At 41.3% G+C, this 14747-nt stretch overlaps 1 protein-coding gene across 1 annotated transcript in view; it reads right to left on the bottom strand.

Moving 5' to 3' along the window:
* Window positions 1–13958, bottom strand: part of grin2aa (glutamate receptor, ionotropic, N-methyl D-aspartate 2A, a) — a 145197-nt gene extending 131239 nt beyond the window's left edge. The window contains exons 1-2 of the mRNA XM_075453795.1: window positions 13476–13958; window positions 3992–4489 (exon numbers count right to left, since the gene is read on the bottom strand). Of these exons, the coding sequence (XP_075309910.1) occupies window positions 3992–4486 (495 nt within the window). The 5' untranslated portion in view covers window positions 4487–4489; window positions 13476–13958. The remainder of the gene's footprint in view (window positions 1–3991; window positions 4490–13475) is intronic.
* Between the last annotated feature and the right edge of the window lie 789 nt (window positions 13959–14747).

Here is a 14747-nt window from a genome sequence, read left to right as displayed (position 1 = left end):
AGAGGTGGCAAGGGAGGCAAAAGCTCTTCTAAAATTTCAGAGGAAAATATGTTCTCTATTTTCTATATATATTTTAATTCTGTGATTCAGCTCAAGTTATTGGTGGATGATTATCACTCTGTGAGATCTAATGTGCTGCCAAGGGAGGCCTATAATGCCCAAACTGCTTTTCATTCTTGAAGGAAATTATTAGCCCATCAGAAAATTCTGACATTATTAAAAAAAAAAAAAAAAAAGAAATAAAAAATGTAGTAAAAAGGAAAACAAGGTAAGCTCGCTTCATTTTTTACCAATCAGAATGCAACTTCTCAAGGGAACCCAATATGTCATCCAAAAGACTACAGATGCAGAAATGCACTACTTCAGTGTGAATAACTTAACCTGAGTAGAAGTGGAGTCCATGCATACCTTGGCAAAATATTCTGTTGGTCTTTTTCTCTGTTTTAAAGAAGAAATGGCTTCACTGCATGGTTGAACTACTGATATAGATGCTAATTATGACCCCAGCAAATGTCCCATCCGAGAGATTATTCTCTTATTTAAAGCAAGTGAAAAAAAACCTGCAGAACAAAATGCACGTGGGAATAAAGACTGATGAACCTGGCAACTATTCCTCTGGAGTCAGTTTTAATGAAAGAGTTAAAGAGAGGAGGGGGTGGTTGACTTCTGCAAGGAACTGGTGAGTCAGTGTTTTTCGCCTCCATTACTTTGGCTTTACTTTTCTTTCATGCAATCAGATTAAAACACTGGGTTCAATTTACAGTGTTATTATGTAATCATATTGGGGCATTTTCATAAAAGCTCATTTTTCCTTTCATTGACAATGGTCTCTTAAATTGCTGAGGCCAGATGATACTGGAGTTGAGGCTGTGGGTCAGCATTGTGCAAGTATTGCTTTGAACATCACTCAGGATCTGTTGTAATCTGATTGAAAGCTCAATATTTTTTTTTATTTTGTTGTAGGATGCACTTATAAGAAGTAGATTGTGCACACACATGCATTTTGCATAGTCTGCCTCCTCAGTTACAATAGCCACCAGGTGCTTGTACTGTACTGGCACAATTGTGGTGAGTGATAAGATACATCTGCACAAAGCATGGGAAGCCTGTACGCTTTTGGGAGAGAAAAAAAAGCTGTGAGGCAACACAAAGACAGACAAATAGGAAATTTTTCTGTTAACGCGATCTTAGAGAGTAAACAACTTTGCTGTCAAAAAGCTATCATTGCTGTGTGGCTTTTGAAGGACAAAAAGCAACTCTCCAAACCTAAATAATTCACTTTTGATATGTAGAATTGGCACAAGATTAGTGTAATCAACCAATAAATCAAGCAGACTTTATTTATATTCATACATACATATATATACTCATATGTATATAGATGATAGCACTAAATACTTTGCAGAATGCAAATGCGAAAACATTAAAACCAAGTATTTAAAGCAATGCATCCTGTCCCATTCCACCCCATCCCTCCCCAGCTCTAATGGACTAAAATTGTGAGAGATATCTCAGAAGACAGCAAAGTTATTAAATGACTAAATCCTTTAGGGTGTTGTGGGACTCAGATCAAGGTCCGGGTCAGGTAGGTGCTGGTTATGGTTAGGGTTTGTGTGGCTCTCCAGAAAATAGATGTAAGTCAATGTAATATCCTCAGAAGTGTTGGAAAACCACTGTGTGTGTGCTCCTGAAATAGGTGGAGAGAAAGTGCCAATCAGTACATTCAGTAATCCCCTTCCACTCGGCATCCCCTCTGGTCAAGATGAGGGATTATCTCTCACCCCTTCATCTCTCTGCTGCCTCTGTCCACCTCCTCTATAACACCCAACTCCTCCTTTCTCCTCTGCCCTATTTACTTCAACTTATCTCTTTCTGCCCTTATTTCCTCTTCTGCTTTCTCATAGAAAGGCGCCACATGTACCATTACAGGATCAATAAACCATTACCACGGTAACTTTAAAGTATTTGTGTATTTACTTTAAACAAACGAGATAAATCTCTGAAAGTCCAAACCAGCCTCTATGCGATTTCCCATGGAACACAGGCTCAGGATTGATAGGAAATCTGCAGGAGCGACTGGCATTAAATGGGAGGCAGAATCTTACTCTTCTAATATAACTGAAGCTATAGTTGTGATCTTTTTAACAAAAAAACACTGAGGAAAGAGGAGGGTTTACAGAAACACTATGTATCATCAGGTGAGTGGCAGGATAAACCCACCTGAGGCTTTAAGTTGGGGGGGAGGGGGGATTTGGAGGAAGTGTCGTGGTAATGGAGAGAACATTAGCTATAACACAAATTCATAATTGGTTAATTTGTTCACAGCAGTTCCTGCAAGATAATTTACAACAACTCAACGGACGCATTAACATAGAAAAATGTTAAATGCTGCATTGCTAATGCTCGTCTGGCTCGTACACTAAGGATAACAGTAACAAAGTCACATTTTAGTTTTCAGCACTTGGTGTAAACATCAGTAATAATTCTTTGTATACTTGAGCATTTTTCTGACAAACTACGTGTTGTACCTTGTTGTTTCCAATAGTCATTACAGGGGGAAAAAATCCCATGAAAAAGGCACTAAAAATCGGAGAACCAACAGGGAGAGAGGAGTGGCTGCTGTCTGTGTGTCTCTGAGAGCTTAGTGTCACGACGTGTCAGTCTCGGTCAATCCCAGATGTATAAAGCCACACGTGTTCCAGATGTGTCCAACTGTACAATATGTTCACCAGCAAAACATCAGAGGAAGCGAGGGATACCGCCATATTCAGCTGAGGTTGGCAGTTTGTGAGGAGTACAGCAAACACAATAAGTGCATCATACAGCACAACAATGATGTCATCGATGAAGACATTGTTTTTGTTTCTCCTTCCAAATGGGCACTTACATTGGTGGTTATGTCCTCTTTTCTTTCTAAATCGGGCAAGAAACAATGGCGATGGTGTCATACCTGGATGATGTTCTGCTTCAGCACAGGTTGTACTCATATGGTAATGCTTTATTTTGTACCCTACAGGAGTTCTATAATAGATATATAACATTATTCTCTTACTTACTTACATTTGAACTGCCCTACGTTTTACCCACATCTGGCCACCTTTTCCTCAAATTTGTTATCAATGAGAATGATTTTACCCAAGTACAGTCCCATAATACACCCATCACAGCTGGTGAGCCGTCTTTGATCTCCCAGGCAAATAACACATTTAAGTATAGCTCCATTGTGAATGTGATGAATTCCATGAGCTCATCGCTGACACATGAATCCACACAATCATGCGTGCTGATTTATTCCCATTCAAGGTTCAGAGTGATTGGCAGGCAGGGGAAGCATTGCCTATTTAAATCAGGCAACCAATCAGGCCTCTTGCACCTTGTCTGAGAGAATCTTGCACAATGAATGAAGATTTCCTATATTACAGCCCATTGGACCACACAGCCAGTGTTGGCCAGACAACCACAACACCCACTCCTTTCGTGATTCCTTCTTTCTGTCCTCTCTCTTTTTTCTCTTGAGTCACAAATCTTCTTCTTCGCCCTTTCCTGTTCTCCACCTGCTTTTCAAATACTTCTGAAGCCTCCAACACTTTTCTGCAGATACTTACCTCATCCTCCTACCACCTTGTCTTCCTCCACATCATCTGTCTGCCAGCACCTGCTGGTCCTCTCTGTATCTTCTCCAGTAAACTCGTGTTTTTAAGGAACAGCTAACTGTCGTGTCACTCCTCAGTCAGTAAGATTTTAACAGACTACAAAGACGGCTAACAAAGGCTGAGTAACAAAAGCCAGACATTTTGGCAAATGACTCAACAACAGACAACACAACAATTAATCCTTATTCATCCATTCACCCATTAGACCCCACCCTGCATTGCATTGCACAACTTCATTCATTCATCAAAAACATCTCCATAGCCATTCATTCTTCCATCTATCACCTTTTCACCCGCTGCCCATCCTCACTGTCATGCATCCTGGGAATCCCCCATACCTTATCAGCCATGATCATGGACGAGCCTCCATGAATGCCCAGGATGGGTATGAGCGTCTGCGAGGAAATAAAATCCAAAATCTGGGCGATGGCCTCTTGGTCAGTGCCGTCCCCGAACACCACTCCGTGGATCTTGGTCCCTGACATCAGGTCGCACATGTGGGTGATGATGCTTTTCGGGTCAGTCTCGTTGACCAGCAGTGTGACCACATTGACGTCGATTGGATCCTCTTTGCTCCACAGAGCCCGGATGTCCCGGTCTGAGATGTAGCGTGTGCGTCCCAGGATCACCGCAATGTTCAGGACTGGCACTTTGTCCGAACCACCGCCACTCCTCTGCTTCTGAGCTGCTGCGGGGTCAGCCATCATGGTCACCACAAACAGGAGGGCCAAGGAGAACGGCACACTATTTCCTCCACTCCCAGAACTGCTGCTCCCTCTGCTCCTCCTCTTACTCCCTTTGGTGCTGAGGGACATACTGCGAAACCACTTCATCCCCTGCGTGGATAGAGGATGATGGGAAACAGTGCAGAGGAAGACAAATCAAAGAGTGAAGAAGATCGAGCGGAGAAGAGTGGAAAGATGATGGAGAGAAAAAGCAGATGAGATAAATTGTTAATGCGCAGCTCTTTTAGCCCACACAGTCAAGTAGCTTTCTATTTTTTTCTTAATTCAATTTCTCTTCAGTAAGTTTATCAAACACATAAACCTTGTGAGGAGGGAGATGTCCTTGGGAGGAAGTTGCAAAAGGGTGTGAGAGAGAGAACATGACTAACATGCGTATACTTGATGGTCACGACTGCTGGGATCAGCTGATTCAGGAACAGGCTGTGCAGTTCAGTAGAGGCATGTAGACATTTATACAGTGTATACAGTAAAGTGTAATAACTTCCCTCTCAGCCTTCACTGAAGATTGACGCATAATTTAGAGTAGGCTATCAAGGGGGATTTCACATGTGACACATGACAAACAGTGTGAAATGTAGTTGCTGCCAGTTGTTCCATTAGTTCAAGATTATGTCCTAAGTGTTTTTTAGCAAGTACTACTATTATTTTAACCACGTTAGCAGCGTTGCTCAAGGACTAATAATCTTATTCTTCTAGTTTCTCAGTTCTCGGTTTTGTGTTTAGTGCTGCATGGGAAATGCTAATATCTTTTAACTTATCTAGACTGTTGCTTGTTTTTTAATTCATTTAAATTATTTTATTTGTTTCTCTTCATATTCTTTTATGTATTTTTAATGCTTCTTCCACTCCCTGCTGCAATGCTTTTATTTTATGTAAAGCACTTTGAATTGTTTGTACATGAAATGTGCTATACAAATAAATTTGATTTAATTTTGATTTAATACTGACCTGCTAAACATTGCTATATTAGCATTGTGCTTAAGACCATGTCTGAAAACTAATGTTAGCATATAACTCAGAAGATTGCCGTGGTTGGGTAGAACCTCACAGAGCTACGAGCAGGGTATGAAGATCGAGTTCCACGGCTGAAGCAAATGCTTGTGTGTGCGCGTGTGTAAGAACTTGTGCACAGGTGAATGGTGGACTGTTCATGTGAGCATTTACAGGCATGCAGGTGCAGTGGATACGCTGCACCAATCAACAGAAAAAGCTAAATGATGTCATCATTTCAACGCCCCATATCTCCCCAAAGAGAGAACACTCACTGGCCTCCTTGCAAACCTGGTGCTCAGAGAGCATGAGACATCATCATATGTTGTAAGATATATGAGCAGGTGTGCTGAACAACAGAGCGTGAGGAAATGCATAAGAGCATGAAACATATGGTCACAAATTGTGCCTGTGTGTACTGTTGATGATTTATGAGATTGACTGACAGAACCGTATGTTTTTGTGTCTGCGCAAAGCCTATCGGTGCGTGACCGATCCACATGAGCTATCATTTATCATGACTCTGCGGGAGGCCGCATACGTGCAAGTGCTGAGATCATGAGTTCATCAGAAACTTGTCTCATTTACACAGCATTTCTACTCAGAAGTGACGTCTTTATAAAAATCATACCGATACCCCAACATGTGGCTAAGTAATGCAAAAAGAAATGCCGGCAATAGGACAGAGTGATGCATTTCTTTCGTAGTTCTTTGTTCTTAGTTTGTGTAAAACCCCAAAAATGTCAAAAGTTTAAAAAGGAATTACTTGAAAACTCCATGGCCAGAGACCATTTAAACTTTTTCTACTCAATTTTCATTGATTGCCACAACTTTGCATGCATTTCAATGATTGCTCCACCCTACATGCCTAAAGATGGGCAAAAACAGGAAAAAAAAGGATCTGCATTGGAATTTCAAAACATGATGATGATTTTGTATCATTTTCTGTGGGTAAGGATTTGTCATACTTTGGGATTTTGAAATAAAATTGAGACTGCGGTGGAAGGCTTTATATGAGCTGAGTAATGCATGTGGGCTCACTGTGTCATCCTGTGTTTTTTTCTTTAAATAAGCAAAGGACTGCTTGTCCCCCCAGCCAAAGCACAGTTAGATTGAGAGATGAATCATCCATATTTCAGTCCATTCACTGCAGAGAGAGCTATAATGCTTAATGGATTCTTAGTGTCTCTGTCAAGAGGTCGTCACATTCCTTTACCAAAAAAAGCTGTAAGATTACATGGAGGCTTGCTCTGACAACTTTTGAAATAATTTAATTGTGAAGAACTGGGATTTATTTGAATTGCAGGAATTAACAACATCATACATACATCTTGTCAAGGGATCATCTCCATCCCTCTTAACTTTCATGTTTTTCCAACTCACAGACTGACAGAGAATATAAACACAGTCTCCAATAATGGTGGTCAGCGAGTATTTTCCAAACCAGAGATACATAAATTCAATCATTAGCTCATCCGATGAGAAGACACCTCACTGACTTCATCAATCAGCCACACCCTTAACAACACCTGCCTCATATTATCAAGATTCTCTTATGGGAAATCAACTCTGACCCAAGAAGGTGAACACAGGCATGTTGCAGTAGCTCTAGTAATATTGTGTCCTTCTTTTAGTCTTGTTGGGATCTTCAACTGAGTTTATTTCCGTGAAAACGTTAATAATTGAAACATTTTTCTACCCTGGTTTGGATGCTGCACTGCTGAAAGGATTTCTGCTTCAGTAGTTCTGATCATTTTTTAACATCTTTTACAATGCACAACCAAGCAAACAGGAAAGTTGTTTGAACCTTGGAGTTGCTTATTGAGCTTTCTAAAGCCCAAATAATGTCCAGATGGCCTTAAATCGGAGCAAAACCGACAGAAAAGAGGAAGCTTAAACCTTCAATCATTGTATAAACATGAAATCGCGAAGCAAATAAAGTGGCTGAGCAGTACATAGCTTGGAGTGCTGACAAGGACACAGCGGGGATAGCTGAAATGCAGTATTATGTGTTTCAAAAGGCATGGCTTTAGAAACAGACTCAGACAATGCGGGCAGACAGAGACTGCAGATGGAGTCGTAAGAATAAAGGAGGAGGGATTGCAGCACTTCTCAACACCAGATAGTGTACTACTGGACATATAACTGAGAAGGAGCATTACTGCACTTGGATATTGAGCTGTTGGCTTTCACTTTCTGTCCATGTTGTCTAGCGAGAGTTCACCTGTGTTACCCGCTGAGGCTGCATGGAACATTATTACCTCAGTTGTTGTGAGACTACAAACGAAACAACCCAATGCTTTATATGGCGATCTCTGAAGACTTCAACCCCGCCTCTGTCTCCGCTTTCCAGAGGTTCGTCAGCTGATTTAAATTTTTTGATCTATTCTGTTATTTTTCCATTTTATTTATCACCCATACAAGGATATCATTTATGCAAGGGTATCGATAAACTGTAATTCATTTAAATTTAATTCAAAAGATTGGGCTTCTTCTGGTGCCTTATGATCAGATAGGGATCTTGGAAAGTTATAGGCCTGGTAGACGCCATAGAATCATGTTTTTTTTGGTAAAGTAGGATGCACATTTGGGGAAGCCACTGTCATCAAGGAGTGCTGGTTGCTGTGGGATTATTGGTGTTGTGGGTCCACAACAATGTTGTACAGGTGACCTCCACATATTAACACCATGACATGAAGTTCCCCAGCTGAACATTGCATCATAATGAGATGATCAATCTTGCTCACTTTACCTCAGTGGTTTTATAGTAATGCTGTGGCTGATCGGTGTATTACATTTTACTATCACAGCATCAGCAGGCCCATCAAACATTCGTGGGTGTGAGCTTCCAGACGACATATAAAGCCCACACAGTCAAAACAGTGTAGACACACAGGGGCTTAGTAAGACATACTTTTTGGATTACCTAAATACTTCTAGATAGATCCTTCCATATGTTATGTAAACATATTGCACACATGAACTCAGTTACTTCTTTCATGTGTTTTTATGTTATTAATGAATTAGCAATTACGAGAAGCTACTAGGGCACTTCATAATGCTCTAATAAGTTGCACTCACAGCTTTTACTGTCGCTAACTACAGTGTTGGTGCTTGCAAAACCAAAAAGTTTAAAAGGTCAAACAAGCACGTATTTGGTAGATTTAGTCCATTGCTGACAAGATTATTTTTTTGGCTCCATTGGTGGTGTGCAAAAACTGAAAAACAAAATAACGGGGGTTATTTTTTTTTTTCTTCTTTTCCTTGTCTCAACTCTGCGGCACTGCAGGGATATTTTGGGAAGTGGAGAAAATCTGGGGATAATAATCAGAGAGAATAAGTAAAAGCAATGCGGAGAGGGGGGAAAAGAAGCACTATATGAGGAGAGAGATACAAAGGGTAAGAGAGAGAACATGCTCAGCCAAAGCGTATTGGGCAGTTTGTCGTCACACCAAGGCTACCGTTCCTTGGCACCACAATAATAAATGATGTTTGGCAGTCACATCCATACTACTGGCAACACAAACACACATAGACTTTTCTACTGAACATAAATAACAAAACAAGCACTTTGCGCCTGTACATATGAATACCAGGTCTTAGAGGGATAATTCCCAAGCATCAGTGAATAAGAAACATTTTATGAGGTTAATTCTTCTCTTTTTGCCACTGAAGCAGTGAAAAATCTCTTGCTACATTATTGCCACGATTCCCACACTGCTTCGCCGTCACTAAGCCTACATTTCCATTTCACACACAACTAGACTTCCCATGCATCAATAATTCAGCTGCATTCTCTTTACATGATGATTAAAATGATTGTATTTACCACTGCAGTCACATTTGCTCTTCCTGTTATCTTCCCAAACTGCATTAAAATTACATTAACAGACTGTATATACTCTGTGAATATGATTTATTTACAGAGTTGGGGTCAGAATGGTTGACACTGAGGATGATAAGTGTATGTTTTACTATGCCACATCCCAGATGGTGTGCGTGTGAGTGGACTGTGCATATTCTCCGGTTTGTAGATGTTTGGTTCTGCAGTTTTGTTTTGTTTTTTCGGCCCACACTGGCTCCTTCATTATGCTACGTTCATTCATCACCCTGCCATCTATTCCCTTATCTGTCCATCATGCCTTTCATCCTTCATACTGCTTTCATCCTTCAAACGTTTATTCAACATCAACCATTTTTATTCTGTGCTGCCATGGCTTATGATGTTTGCATAAGTCATTTTTTTTCTATTATTTGAAATTTCACACTCCTCCATGGTCTCTGTCTGTGTTACCGTTGAGATTTTCAAATCTTTACACCCTCAAACCAACTAACCCCCCTCCCATCACATGTCTTCACTTTTCCTTCAACTGTCTTGGTGACTTATTTGACTCTCCCTGTTGTCCATCGTTTTGAATAACCGGGGAGTTCGGTGCTTTTTCCACCATTCCTCAAATCCTTGTTCCTCCATTGTTTTCCATCATCATCCCAGTCCATATTTATCTCACCATGCATGCCAAGTTATAGAAAGAATGATTAAAAATACAATTTGATTCTAAAACAACTTGTTTCCCTTCACGCCCACCATTTCCATCCATCTCCACTCATATCTCGCCCCAACTAATTTGTTTCTTCAGGTTCTGTACTCTTCTGTCCCATTCTATCTGAAAAGTTTCAATATGAAATGAGATTTTTGTTTTCATTTGAGGAACACCAAGCCAAATTGTATGAATAACAATGTGCCACTAAAGTTATGGGTCCGCTTGCCTTTGCAAATGAAGTAACCATGTGTGGAGATTGGAAGAACATTTAAATGTAAGACAGTTACAAAGCTGTTGCTTGCTGTTGTTTTGTCACTTTTGGGTGACTGAGCTTATCAAACAATGCAGGCTTATATTTCTTTTTCAAATTGCCATAATACTGAAGAAAACATTTCTCTTCCTTCTTCCTTCTTCCTTCTTCCCTCTTCCCTCTTCCTCTGCATCTGCTTTTTTTTTCTCTAACTGTCCAAGAAATATTGTTCGCTGCACAAACCATCCATTACATCCACCAAAGGCGACTCTGGTTTATTTGAATCAAATAACAAAACTTATAATTTCATCCCCTCTGTTCGAGTATTTTCAATCATTCTCCAAAATTCCCATTAATGCTGTGATGCTGCAAACAGAATGCAACAATTTGCAAATTTAAACCTTATCTAAATGGAAAAACATAATACGGAGACGGCATAGAGCAATTATTGAAAATTGCAAAATGTCTTGTTCCTTAAAAACAAACTTCGCTTTTGTAATTATTTTGAGAGATGCCAGCAACACATTTGGAAAAAAAAAAAAGAGGGGACAGAAGCATATTTGCTACTGTGATAATAACTAATAATAACAATATCAATAATAATAATTTGATTAGTCAGACCACAGGACAGTGTCCCTCAGTTTGTCTCCATTGAGGTCAGGTCCAGAGAGTACAGGAGCTTTTCAGATTCTTGTTTACACAAATCCAGGAATTTTAACTGGAATTTATGATAACACTTTTCTAAAGTGCTCCTGAGTCTGTGCAATGTACAGTATTCTAACCATTTTCAATAAAGTGCCACCTAAGGAAGTTAGAGTTATAGCTGTTCATGTATATATATCTCTGAAGCACATGTGTCAAGGCCAAAATGTCAAAATGTCCTGGTTCTATAAGGTGCCATTTACATCAAAGCATCTCTAATAACACTGCATGCAGCTCTTAAAATGTTACCAAAAACAGATCAGTTTAATAATTCAAATTGTCTGGGAAAAGTTGTCCGATTGAAGATTCTTCCGAGGTCTGAGCACTGAAAGCAGCAATGTCTTCTGCGGTGGTTTCGGTTTGAGCTGAATTCAAAATTCGAACAGGGCAATGCCATTACCCCGAACTTAAAGTAGAGAAACACCTCAATGTTTATCTCTTAACGTTAATCCTTCCTTTTAACGTTGAGTTCCCTCAGCTTTGCTTGAGTGCTCTTTTAAGTTGCCCACGAAACACACAAATTGTACCTGACATTCTTCCCCCCTGTCACAGAATTTTCTCCCAGCGATTCCCTCATTCAGTCGCTCTCTCAGGCCCCAGCCATCTGCTCCAGGTGCCCTGACATGTGCATGAGCGCCCATGAGAAGCCCAGTGGAAGTAATCGTCTGTTACCACTCAGGCTTCAGCATGTTGGCTGCCCACTGCACATACCTCTTTACCTTATAACAAACCCACTGAGTGTCTGTGTGAGTGTGTGTGTGTGTGAGAAAGAGACAGAAAGAAATGGAAAACAAGAGGGAATGGCAATTATGTCACTAGAGTCTGTCAGGGGAACATGTTATATGTTCCTACACTTGCTTTATATGCTTGATATGTTAGCTGCTATCGGTCTTTCTTGCTTTAAGGCAAAAGACAAAGATCTGAGCCGTGGTCTTTCTGTCTTTGCCCAACAGCAAAAAGGAATCTTTTCCCCGAGGTTACCTCGGAAGGCCAGAGTCAGAAGTAATTTCAGAATTTTTCGGCCATGGACAACATTGATTCATTTGAAACGTAGTTTAGCTATGCTGCTTTGCCGGAGAAACACTTTTATGCCTGTTTCGAACTTGAATTTTAACCCCTTACTGTTTTCAGATGTTTCCTTGGACCGAATCTCTTTAGATTTACGCCCTGCTTATAGTGTTGACATCTTTATGTAGGTCACATTAAAAATCAATCCTAGATCAATCCTAGATCACACTTAAAATCTCAGTCTCTGTATTTCTCCCCACACCCTTGTCCCTATGGCAGGCTTCAAAACTGGCAAAAAAAAAAAAGATTACAGCAGTGTTACTTTGAAACTCTTTTTGTGTGCATGTGTCTTTTGTTGCACAAAAACACCAGCGAGCACATAAATTCACACTCATGCTGATCGGTATGATAAGCACAGAGTAAAAGGATATGAGAACACTGTCTTTCTGTTTTAGTGGAAAGAGTGGAAGCCCTGAATGTATATGGGAAGAGGTCCCGGTTAATATATTTTTCCCCCCTTCTTTTGGTGTTGTGAAAATATAGATTGGTCTTCTATGGGCAGAGGCTGACGCCTTCTTATAGACAAAGGGAGAGAAGGGAAGGAGAGCTTTTCTGTGACAGGACCACTGCGCTTCAACGTGACTGAATCCCGAGAACAGGAGAGAGGAGAGGAGCTCGGGGATGGGAGGGTGGATGTAAATTTATTTGGATCTTATTATTAGGTTCCATGAAGCCAAGACAATGCAAGTGCGACCCCCACTGGCACAACGTGGACCTGCCTCCTCCACTCCTGGCCAAGGCACTCATTACACACAGATTTTTTTTTTCCTCTCCCCGTCTCTCTTTTCAGGGCTTGGGTTCACTTTATGTCACGAATCAGCAGAGAACAGTCGCAATGTCTGTCCTCGAAATTAAACTACAACTTATAAAAACGAGAGGCTTTTTTCTTGGAGATCTCTCCAGTGCAAAACACATCGTTCGTCCTGATATGGGATGGAGAGGAGCTGCTGGAAGTTGTGCCAAGCAGAGGCGCGACCAAAATCCCGCAATGTGTTCTCCAGCCTAAGAATGAAATCACCAAAATGGGCTTTATTTAGCCTGTCAGTTAAGGTAATCTGTTTCGGATAAAACATGATTCTCTATGTTAGATGTGTATAACTGGGAGAGGACTGGTGCAAAAGAAACTACAAAGGAGAAAATACCCCCCCAACCCTTTTAGACACATTCATATTCTAGGTGTACTTTCATCTTAAACATGTACGTATGTGTGGAAGTGTTGTGTGGATGATGACTGTGGCTGCCTGAGCTCCACTCACTGCGCCAGCCTTGTGAATTAAGAGGAAATTAGCACTTAACGTCAGAGCCGTGAGAAAAGAGCTTAATTTCCCTCTTTTTCACACGTCTTATGCTGCCTGCCATCCGCCGTTTAAATCCAACTTGATCGTATTTTACGGACAGCTGTGCTCTCTATGGCGTGGTGCCGCACTTTGGGATAAGGGACGCTTGTGCGGCGCCCGCGGATCAACGGAGAAGGATCGTCAGAGAAAACGCACAGATACAGAGAGAGAAATAACAAAGTACTTACAGCATCTCCCTTCCACAGAGCTCCAAAACAGTGGTGTGAGATGACATTGCAACAGTCCACACTCTCCCGTGAAAAACCATGCAGCCTCTGATGGTGATCACTCTCACTAACACTGCACAACAGGAGAGGGAAAGACAAGGAAAAAAAAATCACAGAATCTCTGGCAATGAATAATTCCCACCGTTTCCGAAAAAAAAGAAAATTATGAATGAAATCCTCCGTTTTAGCACTTCACAAGCGCGCAGCTGCGAATCAAATTACTGTTGTTGTAATCCAATCTTCATTTTGTGTGTTTGTGTGTGTGTGCGCCTATGCTGCTGATTCTCCACTGCAATCTCTGCTGGCCCCGCGCATTGTGGGGGCTCAACTTGCCTCCGTATGATTAGAGCTCCCTGTATCCCGTTATTCCTGTCCCGGGAGGAGAGAAGCGCAGAGGAGGGAAGAGGCAGGCGAGCGGCCGCCGGACGCACGCAGAGACGCACACGCTCATTGACTACTACAGTAGGCTCGGGCAGGCAGGCTGCAAACCATGCATGGGACCCGCTCCGAACGTCTCTCGGTCTCTCTCCTCGCGCGCGTGCACGAGTGCTGATCGTGCTCGCGTTCTTGTCTCAGTGTGTGTATGTGTGAGTGTGCCTGCGCGCTTCTGCAGAGGCTGGGGCAGCTGGATAGACGGACTAGCGGTCCGTCGGTCTGTCGCGCTCTCTCCCCCCCACACTGCTCTCTGCGCTAAAGCTTGAACAGCAAGCCACTCAGTTAAAAAAAAACAAAAAAAAAACAACACACAAAATAGGCAACAAGGGGAGTGTGGGCTAATCGCAACAGCTTTTTAACACCCATTCCGTTATTTCACCATCGCGTTCTCAGTTTTGTCAAAAAAAAAAGAAATAAAAAAATCTCCCTTTGACATCAAATGGCCCCTCAAGTCATGTCTTTTGGGACGTCTATCGAGCCAATCCATCCGGAAAACTAGAGCACAACAGAGCAGAAGTGGTACATACAACTAAAACTATTAAATGCCACTTGAACGTCAGTAGCTTCACCCTCACTGTGAACGAATTAGCTGACACAAGGGCACCACTGACACGTGTCATCTAAGATTGCATATCAACTACATATAAAAAGGTTGCGTTAATAAATAAACAAGCACACGTCCTGTTGTGAATTATCCATTGCTAAAGTATTAGACTTATCTTTCCCATGACCTGTACATGTCCAACAGTTATCTTCTTTCTTCCAAGTTCTTTGCCATTGTTCGTTTATCTGTAAGTC

This window comes from Odontesthes bonariensis, chromosome 21, assembly GCF_027942865.1.
Source record: "Odontesthes bonariensis isolate fOdoBon6 chromosome 21, fOdoBon6.hap1, whole genome shotgun sequence".
In the NCBI taxonomy this organism is placed as follows: domain Eukaryota; kingdom Metazoa; phylum Chordata; class Actinopteri; order Atheriniformes; family Atherinopsidae; genus Odontesthes; species Odontesthes bonariensis.
Note: the sequence above shows the minus strand (reverse complement) of the source record. Positions and strands in the feature narration are given on the sequence as shown.